Source organism: Prionailurus bengalensis, chromosome A3, assembly GCF_016509475.1.
Source record: "Prionailurus bengalensis isolate Pbe53 chromosome A3, Fcat_Pben_1.1_paternal_pri, whole genome shotgun sequence".
NCBI classification, from domain to species: domain Eukaryota; kingdom Metazoa; phylum Chordata; class Mammalia; order Carnivora; family Felidae; genus Prionailurus; species Prionailurus bengalensis.
Genome location: NC_057354.1, coordinates 100955271 through 100981125, shown reverse-complemented (window position 1 = coordinate 100981125; position 25855 = coordinate 100955271). Strand labels below are relative to the sequence as shown.

Genomic DNA, 25855 nt, shown 5'->3' with positions numbered 1-25855 from the left:
CTCCTGCTGCTTCCCTAACCTTGACTAGATACGTGAGGGACTGGGAATGGTGCTGGACAGACCCAGCTCCCCCTTCACCTGCCATGGAGGGCGCCCCTCCACGGAGAATCTGCCTTTGGCTCTGAAAGCAAAAGGCCACCCCATCTGCAGCTGCTGGCTGGCATGGGGCGGGGGTGCGGTAGGGGAGAGGAGGCAGGCATGGCACCCACCACTGCCTGTGCAATTAGCACTGGGGCTGCAGAGGCATGGCTGTCCCTCCTGCAGTGGTGGGAGTAGAGGACATGAGCTGCATTTAAGAAGTGTCCTCTTTCCCCTTCATTTCTTCATTTGTAAGGCTTCTCGACACTAAGGCTTTTAAAAGTCTATATAAGACCTGGGGGTTTTGGAGATCATAAACCCAATGTGAACCGACTGTCAAAGGAGTTCTGAGCAGGGCGACAGTGGAGACCAGTGTGCTATCCTGGCTCTAACTCTGACCAGCTCTGTGTCCCTCAGGGGCCTCCTGGTCCACATCAAATACAGAGGGATGTATATGTATATGTATATGTATATGTATATGTATATGTATATGTATATATACATATGCATATGGCTCAAATGATTATGTCGTACACCTAAACCTAACATGATGTCATGTTATATCTCAGTTTTCAAAAGGAAGAAACACACAGAGGGGCTGCATTCCAGTGCTAGAGGCTAATGCTTGGACCTGGTGGACCTACTGGTTGTTGGGGAACAACCTCGAGCGGGGTCCCAGAGGCCTCAGGCGACTGTGGTTATTTCTAACTATTGACCAGTTTTGAGTTTGTAAATTCCTCGAGCCATTCTGAAAGCCTCTAGTTCTGGGATATTACCACCTGGAGGACCAGGGAGACTACAGCTGCCTTCCCCTCCACTCTTTCCTCATGGGACTGCTCTGCACTATTCCCTGGGAAGCCCTCACCTCTTGTGACCCCTGATGGTTTCCAAATCAGAGGCTGTGTTTCCAGTGCATTTAAATAGAATTGCAGTTGACTGTAGGCATTTGAGTTTGCTCTCCCCAGGAGCTGTGAGGATGGGTGTGTTGGGGAGTGGGCAGCAGGCGGGGCTGGGTGGGGGCCTTGGGCTGGGGTGGCCCTGCTCAGAGCTGTGATCTGGGAGCCTTTGCTCCAGCCCTCCCTTTCTCAGGCCCTCTTAACACCCGGTGCCCCGGAGTTGTCCCCCACTTCCCAGTCTCCCTAAGTCTGCTTGCAAGACCAGCTTCGTCCATCTGTGAGAGTGGGAAAGTCCCTCAGCTCTTCAGGGCTCGGTCCCCTCCTCCATAAGGTGTGGCCATCTCTGCAAGTGATGGGTGCCCGGTGTGAGGTGTCAGCAAATGGTGTTGGGGGACTGGAGGCCAGCTCTCCGGCAATGATGCCGTGGGAGAGGGTTTCAGGGGGTCACAGACACTTTGGTCACAGAGCCCCTCCTGGTCCCTTGAGATGATTTTCATCTGTGCATCTCAGAGCCCACAAGAACATTCTCTCCCCATTTCAGCTCCATTCCTGCCCTTCTGTCTGCCATTTCCCTGTTGTTTCCTGCACGGGTCTCTTTCTATTAATCTCTCTCCTCCCTGCCCGACAGCTCTTTCTTGTCCCTTTTCTCCCTACCTGCCCTGATGTCATGTAGAACTGAAGTTTGTATTACTGCTTGGAGTTAGTCATAAAGATGGGTTTTTTTCCCTTTAAAATAGAAAAATCAAGTGTGTGGGGCCTCATTTTAAAAAAGCAAAGTCATGCCTTGTATTCCTCCTACTGAAAGAGAGAGAGAATTGCATTTTCCCAGAGTGGCCCCAGGCAGCGCGTTTCCTCAGACAGCAGCAGTGGCTGTGTGAGGTTTAGAGTGTGGGAAACGAGTGAGTGTATGTCTGTGCGTGGATCTGTGCGTATGCACGCACGCTCGCACGTGTGTGTGAGTCTCCTCCCCAGAGACCCTTCCCTAACAGAATATTGTTTTCTTTCTCCTCGGTGGCTGTCGGGGACGCGGATGTAAGTGTTCCAGATGGGTGTGCCCTCCTTCAACACGTTTGCTGACTTCCATTAATGACTCCCACTAACGTGTGCTGTGTGGGATGTGTTTGCTAACCTGGTGGTTGACAATCTGGGTGTGTTTTGGCACTATGGGGGTGGGGAAGCCTTGGGCATACACATCTACTCAGGCCTCCAAGGGCTCTGAGACTCAGCCAGTTTCTTCCTCGCCCCCTGCCCCCCCTCCCCCCCCCCCCCACCGGCAGAGAGCAGATGTGGAGCTGCGTGCCAGCCCGCTGTGGTCCTGCTGACACGTTCACTCTTATTGAACGTCAGGCGAGGCCGCGGAAGCCAGCAGGGACTCCTGTCCTTTCCTAGAGGGTGCCCAGCCTTGGGCACCAGGGTGGCAGCTTTGCAGGCTCAAGGTCTTGGCTGCCATCACCTGAGGTTTAGAGGTGGTTGCTGTGGCCATGAACTTCAGTGAGAGTCACTCCCCACACAGGTTGTCTCTGGGTCTTAAGGAGTGGATAGCAACAGCATGGGGAAAACCCTGGACCACAATTTGGAGGGAACCCCATGTGCAGAGGCACAGACTCCAACCAGTCCCCAGGCCCACACCCAGGATGCAGTTTCGTGTCGAGGCAGACCTGGCCAGGCTGCTTCTGTGGTTTCTGTCCTGGTCTGAGGCCTTTTGGCCCTGGGCAGGCCTGTTTCTTTTTCTTCCTGTCAGGCAAGAGGTATCTGTGTCCTGAAGGAATTTCTCTGTGGATGGGTGTCAAGGTCTGACTGGGGATGAGACCTAAGCTCTCAGATGATGTCTGTACTCCACCTGCTTTAGTGGATGGGCAGCCACTGGGTGCCCAGCCCTGCATCCGTGTTCAGAGGCACCGAGGATCAGCCACGTTCCCCAAAGCTCAAGATGCTTTCTGTCACGCTGAGGCAGACAGAATGAGGCCCATATGAGAACCCGGGCACGCACCGCAAGCCACGTGGTACAGATGCCACGTGCAGTTGTGGTCGCAGGGTGAGGAGGCCAGGGAGGGCTCCCTGGAGTTGCCAGCCTTCATGTTCAACAGAGTCCTGAGGATGCAGCTGATTTGGGCAAGGGAAGAAGGGCCCAGAGGACAACCTGACCCCACCCCACCCCCCAGGCTGGGGGATGCACAGAGCAAAAGAATCAAAGGAAGGTTAACAACCTCCATCTTGGCCCTTACCAAGGAGCTGTCAGAGCAGGGCATTCCCAGCCTACAATTCTGCTTTGCAATTTGTGGTGAGGACAAACGAGCAACCGAGCTCTCATGCTGCCTCCTGCTGGCTGTTGGGAATACAGCAGCAGTACCTGGAAAAGCTGCCCGAGATTAAGGTCTGTTCTGAGTTTTGCTTCACCCACACCTGGTGCTCATATAGTCGAGTGACTTGTGTGTTGATGGAGAGAACACATTGATGGCTATGTTTTTAGGAGTAGGAGCAGGGTGTTCCAGAAAGAGGTCCGTTTTTTTTTTTTTTTTTTCCTGCAGGCCTTAGGGCTGTTGACCGGATGATCTGAGGGCCCCATACATCTGCAGTCTGTGATTCTAGGTAAAAACAATATATGAAACCTAGAAAGATATGTCTTTGAGTGTCAGATAAGCCAGGTATAGGCAGGAAATATTTTATATCTCGGCTTAAATAGGAGGACGTGGAATATGCTTAAGGATTGAACATTTTAAAAAAAACCTGTGCATTCCATGACATGAATTAATTCTGGAGTTTTTCCTGTGGATTTAGCCAAGGCAGATTAAAACAGGAATCTTGCTGTCATTCTGGAGGGAAGGGTATTCCTAGATTCTCTTCCCACCAGGCTTCTTTGTTTCTTTAGGACTTGGCCTTTGAAATGAACCATCTACATAACTTCACTTAAGGTTCTCTGTTAAGGCTTCCTGGCATTTGACATCCTGTCTTGAAGAACACGTGAGCTGAGTATGCAGTTGTAATGCACTGTCAACATGGCTCGTCTGTGTAAGAGAGGGAGCTCTAGTCCCCTCTTCAGATCACCGCACTGATCCGTTCTAGAGGGGATTCTTCCCCTGAGCACTCTTTGGTGTGGCGTCACATGTCCAATCTGCAGGGTTTGACACCTCTCAGTTAAGGTAGCATCTTCCTTGTCCCAGGGCAGCGGTGCCCGCACCTCCCTTGGCAGCTTATCGGTTCTGCTCACCAGCTTATCAGGTTCCGGAGCCTGTGCTTGTTCCTGTGCACAGTGCCTGCCAGTCTCCAGTTGGAACCTCACAGTCCTGGACCAGCCTGCAGGGAGGCCCGGGGGATACTGGCTGCTTCTTCAGACACGGGGACCTCGGCTGTCCTAACAGGCGTGGCTCGTCATGCTGTGTGCCTAACCTTGCCCTTGCCTGCCCTTCCTGGCTCCTTTCTCCGCTGATCCCTCCCTGCTGTACTTTGTCTCCTTTGTATAGATTGTAAATGGACATTAAGTGGTTGAGGGAGATGTGAATGAGGGTGGTGTGAAGGCCTGGGAGCCCCACGAGGTCCAAAACCCGTTGGCATTTTCGGACGAGGAGGAGGAAGATCTGCTGGATTTCATGTACAAGTATAAGGCGCCTCGAAAGACGGAGTTCCCCCTGGAGGTACACGGTGTCTGGGGCTGTGTGGTGGAGCATGTGTTTGCACAAGGGCCTTGCCCTGGAGACCTGGGGGGCCCAGGAGTGGCATCCCTTGGGGCACCCAGCACCTCCCGAGCGCCTGGGGTAGGAAGATCTCTCCCCATCAAACAAACAGGACAGACCACTAGGTAGCATCCAGAGACTGGCTGAGGGGTGAAAAAGACTCTGCTCATTTTATTTAGAAATAGGAGAGGTGATCTAGCATTTAGAATAAGATTTAAAAATTTACAACTACTGGGACTCCTGGGTGGCTCAGTCGGTTGGGCATCCCACTTCGGCTCAGGTCATGATCTCGCAGTTTGTGGGTTCGAGCCCCGTGTCGGGCTCCGTGCTGACAGCTCAGAGCCTGGAGCCTGCTTCAGATTCCCTCTCTCTCTCCCTGCCCGGCTCCTACTGTGTGTGTGTGTGTGTGTGTGTGTGTGTGTGTGTGTGTGTGTCTCTCTTGAAAATAAATAAACATTAAAAAACTTTTTAATAAAAATTTAAAGAAATCAAAAATTTACAACTACTAACATAAGATGATGTGGAAATGAAAAGCAACCCCAATGTGTGTTTTAGGGGAAGAAAATGTGTTATTTGACAAGTTTTTGTAAATAAAGCATGTTCATCATCGAATCTTCAAGACACAGCAATAGTGCCTAGTATAAAGCCAATATCGATAAAATGTTACTGAAAGGGCACAGCCCTCTAAAGCGACCTAAATCAAATATACTTAATAGATGTACTATGGCCAGTTGTAGGTGTGGATGGAGTTTTGGCAGCAGGAGGGCTAAACCTAGAGCCTTGGGGCCTTGCTTTGTGATGTGGGTAGGGAGTCACCAGTCTTAGACTCAGGTGTGGAGCTGGCAGAATTGGGGACCCCTTAGCCTTCCTCTCTGCCCCTCACATCTCCTCTCCCATGCCCCATCTGCTAAATACTGTGGCCTGAAAGTCCATCTGAGGCAAGTTGGGAGTCCCCCTGTCCTCAGCGTAGGGACCCCATGAGACTTAGTTGAGGGGATGCATTGAAATGTTCTCCTACTCAAGCACCATGACCTATCGATCCCATTCAGACTAGGACCGTGGTTATTACCACTGAGTGTACACAGAGTTCATCAGATTCCTTTCCAAGGATGGGGCACATACGGATCAATTTTGAAGTTAGAGGTTTTGGTAAACGATGTTCTGGGCTCCAACACAGCCTGAGCCAACCCATGATAGGGAGAGGGACTCAGCTCTCACATGGAAGGTGCCCAAAACATCGTAGGGTCTAAGGGTTTTGCCATTTTGGTTTTGTTGTGTTAAAATGGCACAAGCTGCTTTACTGTTTACTTTAAACAGCCTAAGGCAGGTTTCTAAAGGTAGGTTTCCCTGATTCCTCTTTTACTCTGAGTCCAGAGGTGGCTGGTAAACATTTCCTAGTCAAAATGGTGATGTGAGGGACTGGGGATGTGGAAGACCAGACCTTCCTATTTCCTATTTTGTTCTCTCCCTTTCTCCCTCCTTCCCTTCTGTGTGCCTTCCAGGCACTGAGCTACTTACTGGGAAATGGCGAATGTGGACCTGCCCTCCAGAAGTTCACAGTGTGGAGGGGGAGACAGGGACCAGAGCAAACACACTCTGCCAAGGATGCAAAGTCCCCTGATGTCCTCTTGTGTGCAAAACACTAGGAGAACAAAGGTGACCCTGGTTGTGTGTCACTGGGCTGTGAGGAGAGGGGCTCAGGAGTGACTTTTGAGCTGGGTGCTAGAGAGGACAATAAACAGCAAGACAGAGAAGGACGGGAAGGGCTTCAGGTCAGAAGGAACAAAGGTGTGGAAGGATGCCACAGCAAAAGTTAGTAGAGAGAAGTGGACAGAGACAAGGGTTGAGGGTAGCTTGCAGCCAGTTGTGTGACTGCACTCCCTCCTCTCTCCTCCTCCCCTCCCCAACCCCCCCTCCGGCCTTGAGTGCTATGCCAGGAGAAAAATTTCTTTTTCTTTCATTGTAGAAGGAATTTCTGTGATCTGTGTGTCCCATGGTAGGAGGGCTCCCTTGATAGTCATTTGTAGGGGAGATGAGGTGGAAACCTTTATACTTAAGGACAGTGTTTCCTTTTGCTGTGTGGCTTGCTGTGCATTAAAAGATTTCACATCCAGGAAGAACACTGGAAACTTGGTGATGGAAATTTTTAGCACGTCCCTAGAAATATGAGGCTGGTTCCCAAAGGAAATAACAAAGACAAGGGAAGAGTTAGGGAGGCATTTCTCTGTGCTGAGTCACTTGTTAGGGTCATTTTGCTCCCAAGACTCAGGGACTTAGGGAGCATGAAGAGGGAGGGAGGTGCTCAGCTTCAGGATGCTGGGGTGTGACCCTGATTCCTGCTTAGGAGTGAGCCCTCCACCCAGCCAACTGTGTCACAGAAGTGTTCGTGTACCAAAGGAGTTGTGTGTCTCAACACAAAACGCACACAGGTGCTCGCCTCAAAAGGTTCCACGCAGGGGCACCTGGGTGGCTCAGTCAGTTAAGCGTCCGACTTTGGCTCAGGTCATGATCTCACGGCTTGTGAGTTTGAACCCCATGTCAGGCTCTGTGCTGACAGCTCAGAGCCTGGAGCCTGCTTCAGATTCTGTGTCTGCCTCTCTCTCTGCCCCTCATCCACTTGTGCTCTGTCTCCCAAAAATAAATGTTCAAAAAAAAATTTTTTTTTTAAAGGTTCAATGCATACACCAAATTGAGGGATGCCTTTTTGTGTTTTCTCTGCCAGGCACCGCCTAGAGTCCTTCGATCCCGCTTTAGGAAGAAAAGTACCTCATCCTCAGCCACTGAAACCACGTGAGTGAGATGAGCCAACAGCACCGGACCCACAGAATGTTTCTTCTCTGCCTTAAAGAGCTAGTCACTAATAACATAGAAATCCGCAAGCTGGCGTGCTTTGAGTGTGCAGCCTCACAGACACAGCCTTTTCTCTCTCTCCTCTTACACTTTTAAGATTTTTATTTTCCTTTTCTTTATTTTGCTGGGGAGAGGCTAAAGGGAAAGGTAGCTTGTGTGTGTGGGGGGGGGGTGTGACCTTTAAGTCTTGAGGTTAGTAATTTCTGCAATTGGATTGTCAGCAGTGTGGTTTTAGAAATATAAGAGATCACCCTCACACTGCTGAGATGTACATTTGTAATTTATTTGTTGCATACTTCGTTTTTAGTCCTGTAAATGCAAACAAAGCAATTTTTTTAAACTTTTTTTGTTCTTGGTACTAATACTTTGGACTACGGTGTACATATTTATGGCTTTTGGCTTAATGTAATGGACTCGCAAGGGCTGCCAGAGGTTCTGATATGTAAGAAAACTACGAGATATGTAAAAAATTATTTTGATTCTAGAGAATGTCTCAGATGTGGTTATAAAGCTTCCAAATACAACTCCAGTAAAACAGCCCTTTTCCTGTAGGACGATGGTCCATATTCTTCAGATAGATGTTAAGTCAATAGACCAGAGACGTTTAGAATGAAGAGACAATATTGTAATGACAGACACGAGTGTAATGAGGCCAGGGGAACAGCCCAGAATAAGAGAGGTCACAAGAAGCTTGTCTCCCCCTGGATTCTGGGCTAAGAGCTTCTGAATTTTGTCGAGGGATGTACCAATGGCTTAGGCAGGTGGCTCACCTTTGGTAAAACCTCCTGGGGATGTGAACTCACAGGGCTGTTGTGAGGAATCATTTTGAGTGTTCCATCAGTGCTTGACAAATGATTGTTTCTCCTTCATAGTAACAAGTTCTGTGACTTATTTCCCCAGGTAGAGGAGCCTATAATCTGAGCACTTGATCAAGAGAACAGTAAGCAAAAACCGACCAATCAACCCAAAACAAACCTAAAACTATGTTTCAGATATGCTGTCAAATACGTCTGAGACACGTGTCAAAATGCTGGGTTCTAGAAAGGTTTCAGAGGTTGAGATCTTTATGGACTGACTTGCTGCTCAGCTCCCTGGGCAGCTGTGGCTCATACCCTTCCCGGCTTGTGCAGAATGTGAATGAGAGAAGTTGCACTCATGGGCACTCCGCGTCTTACCAGACGTCTTATGCAAGCCGAGATCGCTTAGTATAATAGAGCACTAGCTAAGGGGACTCTCTACTTAGACTGAGAACTTTATCTGAAAAGAAGAATCTGGTTTACATAGCATTTCAGTCCGAGGTAGCTGCTCCCCACCCCTTGGAGAGCTGAGCCTAAAATGTAGGACTTGTATATTTGTGCTTAGAGTTGGTGTTTTCTTTCAGTGTAATGCATGCAGTGGTCACAAACCAGTCACTTATAATACTTGGATTGTGTTTGTTCATAGATATGCCCTGAAGACTAGAGAATTAGTGTTATGTACCACATAGAACTTGCTGTCAACCGGCTATAAACAGGCCCAGTTAAAGACCGTCTCATTACTGAGCTACATACACCAACATGCATCAGTAGTCTTTGCTGATGGCACACTGGCTGGACCTTAGCCACCCGAGAAAGGGTTTTACCTGAAGTTGATTGTTGCCAGATATGCACATTTAAATCCCTTCTTCCCACAATTCCTCTGAAGGTGAGTTTGTAATTTACAATGGGATTTAGGAAAACAAACCTAAAAGCAAATTTGTGGTTCAGAGGGCAAACATAGGCTCTTTATGATCTTTCCCCCACACCCACCAATCCCTAAACCCATTAGGGAAGACAGAAAATCTAATTTCTTAAAGCTCACTGAATAGTTTCAGAGGAAAAATATATGCTTTAAATGTATTTACCTGTTAGTTGGGAGTACCCAGAATTATCAGAAACAGCTTAAGCAGCTTTTTAGCAGTGTTTTTTTTCTTTTCTTTGCCAAAATAATAAATGCCTTTAGCAGCAGAGATCCTTCGTGAACAAACTATATTTTCACCATTTTACAATGTAAAGTTTTAACAAGTACAAGCTATCAAGTTTGCACTCAACTATGCCAAAAACAAGTTTGAAGCACTCTACTCTCAGACATGCTGTATTACTGCTCATTCAAGATTTAAAAACTTTAAAGGTATCCAAACTGCTGTCTTAATGTAAATGTAACTATTTTTCCTTCAAGTGTTGATTAGGGAGTTGGTTTCTCTCTTAAAAACACTCACTGTACAAATGAGAGCAGCTGTCCTATTTCTGGCAAAATGTGTTTACTTATCCAACAAGCTGTATATTTGTGTATGGACTGACATAAAATGTGAATGCCTCCAAGTGTACATGTAGTGCTGTGGTGTTCTGTCTAGAGGATATAACTGAACGTTTTTAATTTCCTGATTTACAGACATAGGCTGTTTACAAAATGCTAGCTTGAACGTCTGTAATTTTCATGTAATAACTTTTAGTTATTTGCCGTTGAGCACCTGTTCTGTTTCTGAGGAGGTAAGATGGGGTGGTGTACTTATACACTAGAAAATGGAGTCATAATCCCTCCTGGCTTTGTGTGAATAGCTTGCTCACTTCACTGGCCTCTGAAATGTGTGTAAACTGTCCGTGTGTTTGTGATAACAGTGCTTGTCCACCATGACCACAGCTGAGTATCTTCCTAGTCCTCGCCTTGCACAGTACTTGAAACGGCAAAGGATGTGCTTCATTCTCAAACGGCACACACTCAAAGAGCTGACGTTCTCGGTTGTGACTGTGCAGTTTCCCTAGTTTATTCCTGTAGTCCCTATAGAATGATCTGTGATAAAATAGTATACTGGACTGTGCATCAAAGGGATGTAAAATTACAGTATTCCAAAGGTTGAAGTTCTGCTGTTTTGTTACAATGCCTGATATATACCTTGAATAAAGTCTTAACGTTTTTCTTTTAAAAAACTTTGTAATGTCGAGCTTATGAGGAAAGAGAAAATACTTTAGAATGTTTATTTTTATTTTTATTTTTGAAAGAGAGAAAGCTTCAGTGGGGGGAGGGGCAGGGAGAGAGGGAGAGAGAGAATCTCAAGCAGTTTCCATGCTCAGCGCAGAGCCCAACATGGGGCTTGATCCCATCATCATGAGATCACGGCCTGAGCCAAAATCAAGAGTTGGGACGCTTAACCAACAGAGGCACCCAGGAGCCCCAGAAAGGGAAAATACCTTTTTAAAATGTGGAAGGTAGCAAGGATTTAGAAGCTGAGTGCTCAGTCATTAACTGGCCTGGTGCCTTGGCCCCATGCCTACTGCATAGAATTGTGGTGGAAAAAAATTAAAATGGGTGTTTTGAAAAACAGTTGATCATGTAAATATAAACCTGGTAGTATGTTTTACATTTTTAAAAGTCACTAGTGGAATCTGTGTGGCTATGAAAATACAGCAGCTCATCTGGTAAACAGTTTTAATTGTGCAAGCAGAAATTTGGTCTATCGTTCTCCTTCTTGGTATCTGTTCCCTCGCCTGCAAGTGAGGGAGGACATGTGGAGGTCAGAAGAGGGTAGAATGTGCAGAGGAGCACTGAGTGACATGGGTGCTCTTAATACTGCTGCAGCCCTTGTCTTTAAAATATGAACAGGCTGGGGCAGCTGGGGGGCTCAGCTGGTTAAGCATCCAGCTCTTGATTTCAGCCCAGGTCATGATCTCACAGTTCACAAGTTTGAGCCCATTAGGCTCTCCACTGTCAGTGCAGAGCCCACTTTGGATCCTCTGTCTCCCTCTCTCTGCCCTGCCCCAACTTGTATTCTCCCTCTCTCAAAAACAAACAATTTTTAAAAATCTTAAAAAAAAAAAAAAAAAAAAGAACGGGCGGAGTACCTGGCTGGCTCAGTCGGTAGAACATATGACTCTTGATCCTGGGGTCCTAAGTTTGGGCCCCATGCTGGGTGCAAAGTTTACTTAAAAATATGAACAGGGTGCCTGGATGACTCAGTTGGTTAAGCGTTCAACTCTTGATTTCGGCTCAGATCATGATCTCACAGTTTGTGGGTTCGAGCCCCACATCAGGCTCTGTGATGACAGCATAGAGCCTGCTTGGGATTCTCTCTCCCCGTCTCTCCCTCTCCCCCTCCCCTGCTCACATAGGCACGTGCACACGTTTTCTCTCTCTCAAAATAAACATTTAAAAAAAAAATATGAACAGGCACATACAAGCTTTACTGGGTGGTCACAAAGACTTGAACACAAAATCTGAAGCATCAAAATGCAACACTCATTTTCTTTGCCTTTATAGTCTTATATGCTGTATGGTTGGCATGAGGGCTATAAAAGAAAGCAGCAGCAGATAAAGGACCACATTCAGAAGGCTGAAAGGAAGACAAAGAGGTGGAAAGAAAGGCTAAAACGCCATTCATTTATTCATTTATTGAGCCAAGTCCAATGGCAACAGAACTGAGATTAACCAGGTGAAGAACTGACAAATAACAGAAAAGCAAAGGCTGACTTGGTACAGTGTCATGAATAAGTATTTAGTATTTATAGTGCTAGGTCATAGTCACTTGATTTAGATACGAATTTTCATGTTAAAAGACTCCAGGAAATGCATAGGATTCCAAGAAGTTAGACCTAGGTTCTGTGACTTATTAGCTGTATTTTGGGTAATTTAACCTTCTATAAGCTGGAGTTTCCTCAAATCTAAACCAGGGGTTAAAAAGTATCTCCCTTGGTCACCTGGCTGGCTCAGTTGGAAGAGTGTGAGACTCTTGATCTGATGGTCGTGGGTTCTAGTCCCACAACAGGTGCAGAGATTACTAAAAAAAATAAATAAACTTAAAGAAAAAACCTCCCCTGCAAAGTTGGAATGAGGATTCAGTTTTGTATTTATATGCCCATCCCTATGCTGGAACGCAGTTGGTATTCAATAAATTATACCTTCACATAAAGTTCGGTGCCATTTCAGTAGGCTCTTTAATGAAAGATGTTTGGTTGTCAGAGTATAAAATCAGTGTCGATGATAAGCCCTGCTACCCATAAAACAAAAGTCATATACACGAAAATTCCCTTTCTCCGAAATCACATGTGTGGCAGCCCTTACACCTCAGTCCGTGTCTGGATGCTGAGGTCTGGCTGCCGGTCCTGGTCTCTACCCCTCCTACCCTGGGTCTACGGGAAAAACCAAGGTGCTCTGAGGCCCCTATAACTGAGAGCTTTGTTGTCTGTATTTGCACTAGCGAAGTCACAGAGGCAGTGGGAAAGTGGCCTCCTCCTCAACTTCTTCAGGTACCAGTTCCATCCTGCTACCAGGGGTGAGTGGAGGCGGGAGCTGGGTGGGTGAGAAGTGATGTGGAAACCTTGTAAGTGCTTAGATTCTGCCATGTCAGAAGCTACAAGAAAATGAAAACCCATCAAAACAGAATGCCACTGCATGCTGCAGTCTTACCTCATCTCCAATCAAATGTCTGCTCTTTATTAATTGGTCACATAAACAGACATACAGGTGGCCTTCTAGTTTTGGAACACTCTATTGTCACCCCTTTTCCTTTTAAGGAACACGCACTGGTTTCAAGAAGTTCCTCTCATAATCCTAGCCTGACTTGCCACAGAATTTCAACTTGGTTACCTTTAACCTTATTCTATTAACAATAGAGAAACTTCATCTTATCATCAACTATTAAAGGATTTGAAGTAGTAATTGAGGCAGAATTCTAATTAATAGACACAGTCCGTGACTCACGATGGTCTTAGATTTTTCGACTTTATGATGGTGTGAAACAACACGCATTCAGTAGAAACCGTACTTTTAAAAATTCTGATTTTGATCTTTTCCTGGCCTAGTGATATGTGGTAAGATATTCTCTCGTGACGCTGGGCAGTGGGAACAAGCCGAGGCTCCCAGTCAGCCACGTGATCAGAAGGGTAAACAACGGATAGACTTACAACCGTCCTCACCCACACACAACCTTTCTGTTTTTCACTTTTGGTACAGTATTCAATAAACACAAGACAGTCAACACTTCAGTATAAAATAGGCTTTGTGTTAGATGATTTTGCTCAACTGTAAGCTAATGCAAGTATTCTGAGCACATGTAAGGTAGGTTAGGCCAAGCTACGATGTTTGGTAGCTTAGGTGTATTAAATGCATTTTTGACTTAACAATATTTCCAATTTACAATAGGTTTACTAGGGTGTAACCCCATCGTAAGTTGGTTAAGATCTACAGTGGTTTTTCAACCAGGCCAAGTGCTCTCTTGTTGGAAAATGCTTCCCAGATGACTCTGATGGGACAGCTCAGAACCACTGCCCTAGCTTTAACCACACAGTGAAGAGAATTTTCCTTAATGCCTCTTACCCAGCCCTCTTCAAATGAACAATGCTTAACTCTTGCTTAGTGTCTACAATGTGCCTTTGGAAAATGTTTATCCTCACAATTAAAAACATGAAATCTCTGGTAGATAAGTCATCTTTTAGAAAATACAGTACCTTTCAACTCTTGAATAAGAAGTTTTTGTCCTCACGTGTAAAGCCTCTTCTGTTTCATGAATGGGCATACAGAAAGGCTGTTTGATTTACTCTTCTCCCTATAAAAATCCTGTTCCAATAAACTGAGAACTGTTATGAACCAATAAGCCTAGCATACTAGATGTGTGCTACAACCCCAAGCTCACCTCTAAGCGAAACTGCTCCATGTGAACCTGCTAACACAACCAACTGAGGCAGGGTGGGCTCCTGACACCGGTCAATGACCCCTGAGAAGACCTGGTGTAAAGAGATAAGCTGGCCCAGTTAGAGACTCTTGGCAACTGGAGCCTGGAGATGGGAGCTGAGGGTTAGGACGCAGAAAACAACCCGAAAGGTACGAGCTAGGATTATGATGGGGGCAGAAACTGAGTCACGTGCATGGCAGACCCCCAACCCTAAAAATCTAGCATCTTTTGCTCCTGAGGCCCTTAGAGGTGCCTTGGATCTTGGAACACCCTACAATTTCTGTTCGTTCCTGAGACCTGGGGGTTATTTCTGGGAGGGGGATGGAGCTGGTGAGGTGGTTCCTGAGTTCCCAGGCACACATCCTTCAAATAATGTCACACTGCTTGAGGTAACTTGTTGGCTTTCAGTCTTCTTATGCCTGCTCTAACTTCAAATTCCTTGCAACTAGATAAGCCTAAGTGGAAATAGTTAAGCCATTACCATTTGTTAAAAATAATCAACAATTTTAAACTCTCATTTCCCTGAACAAATTTTGAAATGTGTAATCCATTAAGTTTTAAAACTTTAATAAGTTTAATGTTGGAACTGTATGTTTCCATACCAATTGGCACAATTTACATCAAGTTTTACACTTATTTATTTTTGCAAAGACATCATATACACAAAGATACATATTCAGTAACTGGGAAGTCCTAAAACTTCTGATCTAGACTTTCAGGTTTGTCCGATCATGATACTTCTGATAAGGATCGTCAGCATACCAGTTTCGCCTCTTCCAAAAAGACGTTGTCATTTTATCTAAGAGCTTACTCTGGGTTTTATTGCAGAACACGAATTCCCTCAAGCGCCTTTTTCTTGCAGTCGTCTTTTTCCATAATTTTTTCTTATAACCAGCCTGTGAGATAATATTATAAAGACATTTCAAACAAGACGTTATGTAGGAAACAACAGATATCTTCACTATTCATGGTTTATAGGCCCAATGAGAACAAGGATGAGACTTTCATTGGGGCTGGTAATGTTTTTCAGAAAGATGTGATTCTCAATGAGGGGGAGATACAGAAAAAGTATATGCAGTTTGAAAAAGAAGTATTAGTAATTTAATACTTTGATGAATCTTTGTGGTGGGGAAAGTACAGGGTAATGATGTATAATTATAATCGCTAACTTTATATGCATTACCTTATGATCTCTTCAACAACATACCATTATTCTCATTTTACAGATTCAAGAAAAACCACCACTGGTTATAGAAGTAAAGTAGCCAACTGAGGTCACGGAACTAGTAAGAGTTCTTAACCACTACTCTACTATCTTTCCCAGTGTAAGGCTGAGGAAGGACATCACTGGCTAGGCTGATAAGATTTATGTTCATTTAAGGGGACTAGGTATTACAAGGGCCAATGAGCACAGCGCCTAAATTTATAGCTTCATTTCCTCCTTTCACAGTAGGGACTGATTTCTGTAGTGTAAGTACTTTTCTAAGGAATACCGAATACAATAAAATTGCTATTGGGAGTGGTGTTAGCCTGTATGTTTAACTCAGAACTGCCAGATACAGCATCCAAGCATTATTAATTTTGAAAGAAAATAATTAATTTTTGTAGAAAAATTAGATTCGATTGAATGTAAAAACTACAAGGATAGTCTGTTTAGACCAGAAGAGACTTTAGGTGCCACCCAGGTTAATACGTGGCTAAAACCACACAGAAAGTTAGTGGGGACGGGAGACTAGAACTCAAGCTTTTGCTAAGAGCCCTTGAGTCCTTTCAAGCCAAGGGCTCTTTACTCTTTAGGGCACTACACTAACTGAACAAAACCTTAGCCCTGGGCTGAGAAATCATCTTGGCTTTCTTACATGTCTTGATATCATCACTCTGACCAGCAACTTCTACAGTAAATACTCAGAAATAAGAAAACAGTATTTAATAAGAAAACAGTATTTAAGAGTTCTCATTTTAAAATGCCAGAGATTAGATTTTTACTACTCAGTGCTTACAATTTAAATGGAAAGATTCAAATCCAAATCCCCCTATTTGTGTAATAATTTTCTAGTTTGTAAGCCAAGCTGGGTCCCTGCGGATTTCTGACTTACAGACAGTTAATTTTTTGTCCTATTACCACGAGTATCTTTGATCATTATTCTATGGAATGCAACCACTGTGAAAGTGCTTGAAACTTTTCAGACAATGTCTAGGTTCAGAAATGAGAGGGAATAAAACTGTGCTGCAGAAAGTATTTTCAGTTTTTAAACATGAATATAAACTAACCCATCCAGCTTTTTTGTTTTCCCCTAAAAATTGCATTTTGGTGAAGCAGGCCATTCTGCATACAGAATAACTTTTGGGACCTTGAGTGGGGACTAGGCATTATGATTAGAGAATGTGATCAGGTCCTTTACAATAACATGATGGTTTCAGAGCCCAATAAAAGGGGCATAGAAAGGAAGGCAAAGAAAACCACCCATCTTCTTTTCTCTAGGGCTAGATGAAGACCTGGTTATAATCAATATGACAACAAAGGGGAGGAAATTTTCCAATGGTCCAAAATTCACAAAATTCAGAACTATTAACTGAACTAAATTTATTTAGTTTGGCTACTTACAGATTACATGAGCTTCTAATTACAAGTGTAGCAAAGGAACTACCACAGTATTGTTCCAAAGGAGGAATGAGTGGAGAGTTCCAATCAACATATTTACCTATAAATTTAGGATTATTTATATGATAGGAGATAATCCTTTCAACCTTTCAACTAGTGAAATTCCCACCAATTAGGTATTTTATTTTTATGGAGAAACAAATTTCGATCTTTAAGAATCATTCATTAACTTCCAAGTAGTGAAAAGGAATTAGAATTTGAATAGTTATTAAAACTCAAAGGTAGTTTTACAAAGCTCTAGTCTTCAACTGCTTTCTAATCATCAGCTACTCTGTTTCCATGAATAAAGATGTGAACGAAAAAGCCCACATTCACGCTTATGACATGCTGTGAGAGAGGACAGAGCAGTAATAATTTGCCACAATTCCCCCTCACAGGTTATGGTCCCAGGTCAGAGTAAGTGTTCGGGTTCTGTCTGATATGGAGCCCAATCATACATACCAACACACAGAAAAACATAAAGTTAAAAAAAGTTCACGTGGGGTCAATGTTCTGTCATAAAGACTAAGCCACAGAGAATCCAATCCAAAATTGGCTGAAAGCTCTTCAGTCCCCAATCTGAGCCATGAGACTAAGTCCTTGTTGAAGGCAACTCTGTTGCTCTAACACTCTAGGCTTAAACAGAGCTTCCCCACAGGTTATTACACATTGGGGGTTTCAAAGGGCTTCTGGTGATCATTAGATGCACAGACATATAAAAGACCTGAGATGGACCCATCCTACAGTGAAGACGTTAGCTATTGTGAAGAGTGTTTTGTTTTATGCATGCTTAAATGTGTTTTCTTCACATGAATTCATTTACATTAAGAGATGCCTGCCAAATTGGTACTTAAGCACAGCACTGTAAAAGCTGCTGGTAAATGAAAGGAAGGTACATCAGTAAACAGGCTCACTGAATTCTGCTTCTTTTTAATCTCCTCCCAATCCTTTTTCAGTCTAATAGTGTGAAGACTCACCTTCCTCCTTAGCCACAGGCCAGAATGAAGTCGAAGAAACCTGTAGATGACAGCTTTCACAGTCTTTCTCTTCCCTTTCCGTGAACTGAAGTATGTTACGGTTCTGACTGGTAGCTTCAGGACATTTGGAAGCAAGGGGGCCGCTCTAAAATATATTTTTAAAAATATAACTCAGCAATAAGACTCATTAAAGGATAAAATCCATTTCTATACTTAGAAATGAGTGGGGGCACTTGGGTGGCTCAGTCGGTTAAGCATCTGACTCTTGATTTCGGCTCAGGCCATGATCTCACAGTTCATGATTCAAGCCCCTCGTCAAGACTCTGCACTGACAGTGTGGGGCCTGCTTGGGACTCTCTCTCTCTTCCTTGCTCTCTCTCCCTCTCTCTATCCCAAAATAAATAAACTTAAAGGTGTGCCTGGGTGGCTCAGTCAGTTAAGCATCTGACTTCGGCTCAGGTCATGATCTTACAGTTCATGAGTTCAAGCCCCACGTCCGGCTCTGTGCTGACAGCTCAGAGCCTGCAGCCTGCTTTGGATTCTGTATCTCCCTCTCTCTCTGTCCCTCCCCTGCTTGCTCTCTGTCTCTCTGTCAAAATAAACACTAAAAAAATTTTTTTTAGTTCAAAGTAAATAAACTTAAAAAAAAAAAAATGAGTGGAGCAGCTCCACTGGAATACAGCTGACTTTAATATACATTGTTACTTCAAATGATCCTGGACACTAAGTATAAATAAGAATAACAACCATCGCCAACATGCAAGCCTTCCATAATCTGCCCCCTCAATCCCCATGAGAGAATTTATCCTATTATATTTTAATCATCTGACTTCTTATCTATTCAGAGTTATCTCTAACTCCTTGAGGACTTCACTTTATCTTCGTATCCTTTCTGCCAAGTACTGGGTACCCAGGAGTCCTTAACTAAGTATTTGTTGACTAAATGGATAGCAGTCTTGCCCGCTGAGCATCTCGTTCACCCTCCGCTTTGGCTGACAGCTTCCATCCAGGAAACCACATCTAGAACATCAGAAGTGTGCTCTGTCGGGCAGGTAGGCACATGGCTATCAATCATATTCTCCCCTCCACCAGGCAAAGTCTATATAATAAGTCTGCTTCTAAATATTAGAAGTCTGCTTCTAAAACATCTTTGCAGGCATGAGTATTTCAGAATTTTTGTCTCAGCATCATGTTTACTGAAATATACTCTACCTATTGAGGATTGCTGCAGTATGTCCACACGTCAGGTTTCTGACAGACGTGGCAAGTCTGGGAGCAGAGGAAACAACTGTTGTCTGCAGAGAACTAACATGCCGGGTGGACAGTGCAGAACTAAGACAGGCATTCTTGACACCGTTTTGACAGGCTGAAGACACCAAAATATTCAGGGGCCGTAAGACTCCTGTAAAGAGAGAGAAACATATTTAATCTGATAGGCCAAATTCTGCATCCAGATGTTCAAAATTAAGTAATGTATCAAAGCAAGGTGAGTATAAGACTCACCTGTGGAGCTTTTTACCAACTTTATTTAAAAAAAAAATTTTTTTTTTAATGTGTATTCATTTTGGAGAGACACAGTGCAAACAGGAGTGGGGCAGAGAGAGAGGGAGGCACAGAATCTAAAGCAGGCTTCAGGCTCTGAACTGTCAGCACAGAGCCTAACGTGGGGCTCGAACTCAGGAACCGTGAGATCATGACCTGAGCCCAAGTCAGACACTTAACTGACTGAGACACCCAGGTGCCCCTTTACCAACTTTATTGAGGTATAACATAAATACCACAAAACTACCCAACTGTGTGTGAATTCGATACTTTTTAAATAAACATAGAAAGCTGTATAACCATCACCACAATCCACTCTGATGTGTCCTAGTTCTGTGTTCAACAGTAGGGAACAAAACAGTTGTAACATTAAGTCCCACCCACCAGATCTTACAATCTGATGAAGTAGGGCTCCATAGCACATAGGGCAATGGCAGGGCAGGGATGCAAAAGCCTGGCCGGTCCCTGCAGATGCAACAGAGTAGCAAGAGAAGGTTTTGTAAAGAACAAAAAAGGTACTTGAGCTCTCCTCTAGAAAATGAACAGGCCACAAGAGGAGGTAGAGAGTCCGGATAGGATAAATATACATGAAGGCAAGGGGGCTGAAGCAAACATATACCTGGAGCGGGGACGGGACCTGCGCAAGGCTGAGCACTGCCTGCCTGAAGCTATGTGTGGAGATGCCTGGGGACAGATCAGAAGGTGCATCACAGAGTGGGGGTGGAGGGGCCCTAGATGCATGCACTGAATGCATAATCTTCACATTATTGCCAAAGTAAGAGTCCAGGGCTGCAAAGCCAGTGGAGCACTGACTCCACTCAGGCTGTGGGTCTAGTGTGGGACTCAAGAATGTGAACACTAAAAAGCTCCACAGGATGATGGAAATGCCCCCAAACTGGATTGTAGTTATGGTTGCACAACCCATTAAATTTACTAAAAATCGTCAAATTGTACACATAAGACAGGAATTTTATGGTATGTAAATTACACCTCAATAGTTGGTTTAAAAAAAAAAAAAAGCTCTGGGGCACCTGGGTGACTCAGCTGAGCGTCTGACTCTTGATTTCAGCTCAGGTCATGATCTCAGTTTGTGAGTTCGAGCCCCCATGGGGCTCTGAGCTGATAACATGGAACTGGCTTGGGATTCTCTCTCTCCCTCTCTCTGCCCCTCCCCTACACTCTCTTTCTCAAAATAAACTTAAAAAAAAACAAAAAACACAACTCCACAGGGAGTCTGATGTTCAGGCAGGGCTTAGAACCACTGCCTTGTTGTCCACTGCACTGACTTCACATAACAAATGAGAGGCAGTGTGGTGTAGAACTGAAGAACTGGTATTTGAGTCAGACTGTCTAGGTTCATAATCTAGCTCTACTACTCACTAGCTGTGTGACCATGGGCAAGTTACTTAACCCCTTTCTGCCCCAGTTTCCTCAAATTTAAATAAGGTTAATCATGAGGAGGTAACAAGAATTAAATGAGACAACATGAAAAGTGCTAAGAAGAAGGGTTGGCACAGGGAAAACATTTAATGAATGCTAATGGCAGATAATAAAGAGCAGAGAAATGCTTAGTAAAAATGTTATAATGTTACCTGGGGGCAGGAGAAAGATTGAATACTTAAAACCCATATTTTTGCTTTTCTGTTCTCCAAGATAACAATTTTCAAACTAAAAAGGGTAGCATAAACATTAATAAGTTAGCTGAAATCCATGATTCAGGAGACATTTGAGAGAGCCCTTTTGGGGGGGAACTTAGAAGTGAAATTCTCTACTCAGTACAAGGCATTCAAGTCTCCAGGTATAAATATATTTCAAAGAACTGAAAATATTTGCAGACATGATAAGCTAGGAAATAATTTTTGAAAGATTAAGTGAATTGAAGAGGAGGACTGTAGACAAGAAAATGTCCCAATTTTCACAAGGTCATCCAAACTTGGTGTTTTGGTTAAAACAAAACAAAAAAACCCTCAGAAATTCTTAGAAACCACTCCTGAAGGAAGTGAGCAGGTAAGGGTCTAGAATATATAAATAGGTAAACTACAGGCTCATCTGTCAAAACAAAACAAAACAAAACAAAACAAAACAAAACAAAACAAAACAAAATGTTAGAATGGATACAGAGAATTCACCACAGGAGAAAAATCTACATTGTCAATTGGGAGTGAATTGTTCCTTAAAAAGTACCTCATTTCATTTTTTATTGCAGTTCCTAGCCTGGGAAATCATGGAAATGTCTAGACACAGCATATCCTGATTTTAGAAAGGCATGTGAAAAGATTTCTTTATATTCTAAAGAGATAAAGTGGACAGGATAACAGTATAGTTAGGTAAATCCCAAGTTGACTAGAAACTATCCCCAAATTAGTTGACTGCCATTCTCCTGATGAAAGTCTTTTCCTGGCTCCCTAATTGACTATTTTCCCCAATTTTTATGAAGGTCCTGAAGCTGCGTAAAGCATGTTTGTCACATCTGCATAAAAGCAAAGTCCAAAGACTATCTGCACTGAAAGTGATCTTGGTAAAATGGATCAAAATTAATTAAGACAGAATTTGGGATAAATACATTAAATGAAGGATGAACCTTGCTTGAGAGCAGTTCCTGGGAAAATGACTTGGGGGCCCTTGTCCACCATACTCGCAGGTGGACCAACCACGCGATTTACCTTGTAAAAACTGAACACAGTCTAACTCAGAATGTGTTAACAAAAGGGTAGCACACAAATCAAGGGCAGCAATTTAACTGCTCCTTTGGTCTTGTGCCCTGTTTAGGCATTTCAATACATACTAGCTTTCTCTCAACACATTCTGGTATGGAGAACACGGATATCTTAACAAAGAAGGTGACACAGAACCAGAATTTTGAAGGAATGAGGAAGCAGAGAGAACGGAGTACACAGGTGAAGCGGCAAAAATGGCATAGTATGTTTGGGGAATTACAAATAGTCCCATGTGGCAGGAATCGAAAGAATGGTAGGGAGTGGGAAGGGAAGGGAGTATGTCTAAAGCAGTGCTCTTCAAGCTTCTTTGATCCCATACCTTCTAGAAGAATTCTGAAAAATTATTTCCCCTTTCACAAAATTTTAAGTAACATCTAAATTTTTAAATAGTTTAACTTGTTAAAAAGGATATAATGTCCAGTATATTTAAAATACTGACATTTAAAAGTAAGCTGTCACATCACTCTTTCAAATGTTTACAATGAAATCTAACTATCATAGTGAGTTGATACCCACCTACATCATCTATTTAAAAAATGCAAGAACAACAGGGGCACCTGGGTGGCTCAGTCAGTTAAATGGCTGCCTATTGATTTTGGCTCAGGTCATGAGCTCACAAACTATGAGCCCTGCCTTGGGCTCCTAGCTTAGAGCACGGAGCTTGCTTGGGATTCTTTCTTTCTCTCTCTCTCTCTCTCCCTCTGCTCCTCCCTGAGCTCTCTCTCTCTCAAAATAAATTAAAAAAAAAAAAAGCAAGGAAAATAAATTCAAGTCAATGAAAATAAGAACTTCTTTTCATCAAAAGATACTTTAAATAAACTAAAAGGGCTAGCCAGAATGGGAGAAGATCCTGGGAACACACTTATATGAGAAAGGATGCACATTCGTAATATATAAAGAACTACTATGAACCCATAAGACAACTCAATAGAAAAATGGGCACAATATTTAAGTAGATATTTCATCAAAAATTCAAGTCGCCAATATACATGTGTAAAGGTATTCAAACTCACTAGTAAGCAGGGGAATGATATTTAAACCACAATGAGACGCCACTAAATACCCATAAGACTCACAGAAATTTGCTGGTCTAACAATACCAACTGTTGGTGAGGATGTGGCACATACAGTGCTGGGGTGACTTTAAAGAAGCACATCGCTTTTACAGTATCAGGCAATGCAATACACACACACACACACACACACACACACACAAACACACACACACATTCTGATTCAGCAATTTCCACGGCCAGTTTTACAAGTATACACACATGCACATCTTAGAGAAACTTGCACTCAGGTACCAGGACACAAGGTCAATCAGCTTTCGACCTAATTGCCCCAAACTGGAAACACTCAAATGCCCAGTATCCTAAAATGGAGAACTGTGGAGTGGTCACATAAGAGACTATTATATAGCAGCAAGAAAGCACTACAGCCACACCCAAAATGAATGAATTTCACAAATTAAATGACATAGGGTTACCTGTGTAATTCCATTCACGTAAAGTACAAAAACAGGCAAAACTAAACAGTATGTTATATTACTTAGAGATGCATATATAGATATTAAAACTAGTACAGAAATAAAGGCAAGGTAACAATAAAAATGAGGATAGTGTTTATATTTGGCAGAAAGAGGGAATTTTGACTGGGAGAAACACAGAGAGAAGACGCTCCTGGTAGTGTTCTAAGTCCTGCCTTGGGTGTTACATGGTGTTTGCTTTAGACTTATTTGTTAAGCCATTCACGTGTTACATATTTTTCTTTACATGTTGTATTTTCACAACCAAAAATTACTCCACGTAAAAACGCTCTTCTGTAATAGTTGGAAAATTTACACTGTAGTTTTTTTTTTTAATTTCTATTGTTTCCACAGAGTTTTATCCTAATTTACTTTGTGCTTAACTAATTTACTCATAATTTTATCATTTAAATATTTTTGCAAAAGTCCTTCGAGTGAAGGCAGCTTAACTTAATTGCCTTCACTCCTGTCATCTCTCTCGGTCAAGAAATCCTTAGGACTGCCCCTGTGCCCGGGACTGAGTGTGCAAAAGAGTCAGATTCCCTGCACGTTGTGGGAATCTCACACATACAAGCTTACTGTGAGCCAGGCACTACGCAGGGCGCTTTACGTGCACGAGGTCATTCAGTCCTCAGGTAGATGGTGTCAATCCTCGTTTGAGAGCTGTAGAATCTGAGGTTCAGAGAAATTACTTTTTCAAGCCCAACGGTCACGAGTCGCGAATCCTAGCCTCTAAATCAGAAGGTTTGGGGCGTCTGGGTGGCTCAGTTGGTTGGGCGGCCAACTTCGGCTCAGGTCATGATCTCGCGGTCCGGGAGTTCAAGCCCCGCGTCGGGCTCTGTGCTGACCCGCTCAGAGCCTGGAGCCTGTTTCGGATTCTGTGTCTCCCTCTCTCTCTGACCCTCCCCCGTTCACGCTCTGTCTCTGTCTCAAAAATAAATAAACGTTAAAAAAAAATTTTTTTTTAAATAAATCAGAAGGTTAGCGGGGACTTCGCTGCCTCCTCTGTCCCCCTTCCGTCCCGTCCTTTTAGTCTGTTTTCAAAGTAAGGCGGAACGACCAGGAGCCGGTAAGGAAGCAGAAACCGGGGACACCCAGGTCCGCGAGGATCCAAGAGTGTCGGGAATATCCAATGCGAGGGGCCGAACACAGGCAGCCCCGGAGAAAATTTGGAACAATCCTCTGGCCTTTTTTTTACTGTTCACCTCCATGCTAAATGCCTACTCCATCCCGCGCCATTCCTGCTTTCTGTGAAGGGATAAATCGAGCGCGTCGGTTTCCACTGACCTGATGCAGCTTTGAAGGCACGGGCAAAGGCAGAGGCCGCCATCTTGCCATCCCGCCCTACGGCAGTCGCATTGGGTCTAAATGCTCCAGGTCAAAAGGGAATTTAAAGAAAAAACAAAACTTGGGTGGAGTCGAGGAAGGAGAAAAAAATGAATAAAGGAACGATCAAGGGAACATTCCCGTATTGAATGTCTTCTATACGTCAGGCTGCTCTTCACCGCTGGAAAAGAAGTGCTTATAAAGAGTGTCTGGCATATAGTAAGCTCTCAAATTTTTACGGAGCATTTGATTGACAGATCTATTTAAAGTACACAATTTGAAACACAATTTCTTTATGCTCAATTTTATTCAATTTCAGAAAAGAACCTATTTTCCATTCAAAGCTGGTGAATGTCAGGCTAAATGACTGGGAAATATCAATGTTATTAAAATTGTTTTTTTAATTAAATGCCAAACATAATTAAATGAATGTAAATATCCTAAGGATCTCTCTCTCTCTCTCTCTCTCTCTCTCTCACACACACTCACACACACACACACACCACACACTTTTCTAATCATTAGCACTGATTGTTATTTGGTAGAATAGCATCTCTACTCTTCCTACCTAAACAATTCTACATTCCTTACGTTATTCTTCATAATTAGTGATCATACACTTTTTCTAATGTCATTCAAACACAAAACAACAAATCTCTCTCCCATCCTTGTTGGCTAGGATATTCCATGCATATACAATCCATGACACCATATACTAGTTGAAATGGGTAAGGATCAAACACAGGTCTCAATGAGTTCACATTTAATAAGGAGACAAGCATAGACCATCAATACAAGGCAAATGATAAGAGGATGTGGTAGGTAGAATATAACATGAGTCTTAAAGAAAGGTGAAGATTTTAACAAGAGGAAGATCATTCGTGGCAATACAAACACAAAGAGGTAAGATGAGACAAGAGGGAGCCAGAAAGACACAGGATTTATTG

General features: G+C 43.6%; 2 protein-coding genes and 1 long non-coding RNA gene across 8 annotated transcripts in view; 2 read left to right on the top strand and 1 right to left on the bottom strand.

The window, feature by feature from the left end:
- Positions 1-10440, top strand: part of REEP1 (receptor accessory protein 1) — a 112923-nt gene extending 102483 nt beyond the window's left edge. For 3 of the 5 annotated variants that reach the window (XM_043603911.1, XM_043603909.1, XM_043603908.1), the window contains one exon: positions 7368-10440. In XM_043603911.1, the coding sequence (XP_043459846.1) occupies positions 7368-7378 (11 nt within the window). In that variant the 3' untranslated portion in view covers positions 7379-10440. Of the gene's footprint in view, positions 1-4454; positions 4607-7367 lie in introns of all 5 variants that reach the window. The other 2 variants (XM_043603907.1, XM_043603906.1) reach the window with 1 other exon arrangement.
- Positions 10441-14727: 4287 nt separating this feature from the next.
- On the bottom strand, positions 14728-25140 carry MRPL35 (mitochondrial ribosomal protein L35). Of its 2 annotated transcripts, none has more exons than XM_043603903.1 (4): positions 24870-25140; positions 19008-19197; positions 17796-17940; positions 14728-15073 (listed from the first exon to the last, which is right to left on the bottom strand). In XM_043603903.1, the coding sequence occupies exons 1-4, from the start codon at positions 24910-24912 to the stop codon at positions 14885-14887; spliced, it is 567 nt and encodes a 188-aa protein (XP_043459838.1). In that variant the 5' UTR covers positions 24913-25140; the 3' UTR covers positions 14728-14884. The 2 variants fall into 2 exon arrangements, with proteins under 2 accessions (XP_043459838.1, XP_043459839.1); XM_043603904.1 differs by lacking the exon at positions 24870-25140 and adding an exon at positions 20930-21359.
- Positions 22263-25011, top strand: LOC122497134. The gene is made up of 2 exons (XR_006301034.1): positions 22263-24326; positions 24563-25011. It is a non-coding gene; the product is annotated as an uncharacterized LOC122497134 (long non-coding RNA).
- Positions 25141-25855: the final 715 nt, after the last annotated feature.

What these genes read in the sequence shown, in the direction of transcription:
- MRPL35 (XM_043603903.1), bottom strand. Translation starts at nt 24,912, where the DNA reads ATGGCGGCCTCTGCCTTTGCCCGTGCCTTCAAAGCTGCATCAG. An exon ending in TGCCTTCAAAGCTGCATCAG is followed by an intron (nt 19,198 to 24,869) that starts GTCAGTGGAAAC and finishes CTCTCTTTACAG; the next exon opens with GAGTCTTACGGCCCCTGAAT. An exon ending in GCCTGTGGCTAAGGAGGAAG is followed by an intron (nt 15,074 to 17,795) that starts GTGAGTCTTCAC and finishes ATTATCTCACAG; the next exon opens with GCTGGTTATAAGAAAAAATT.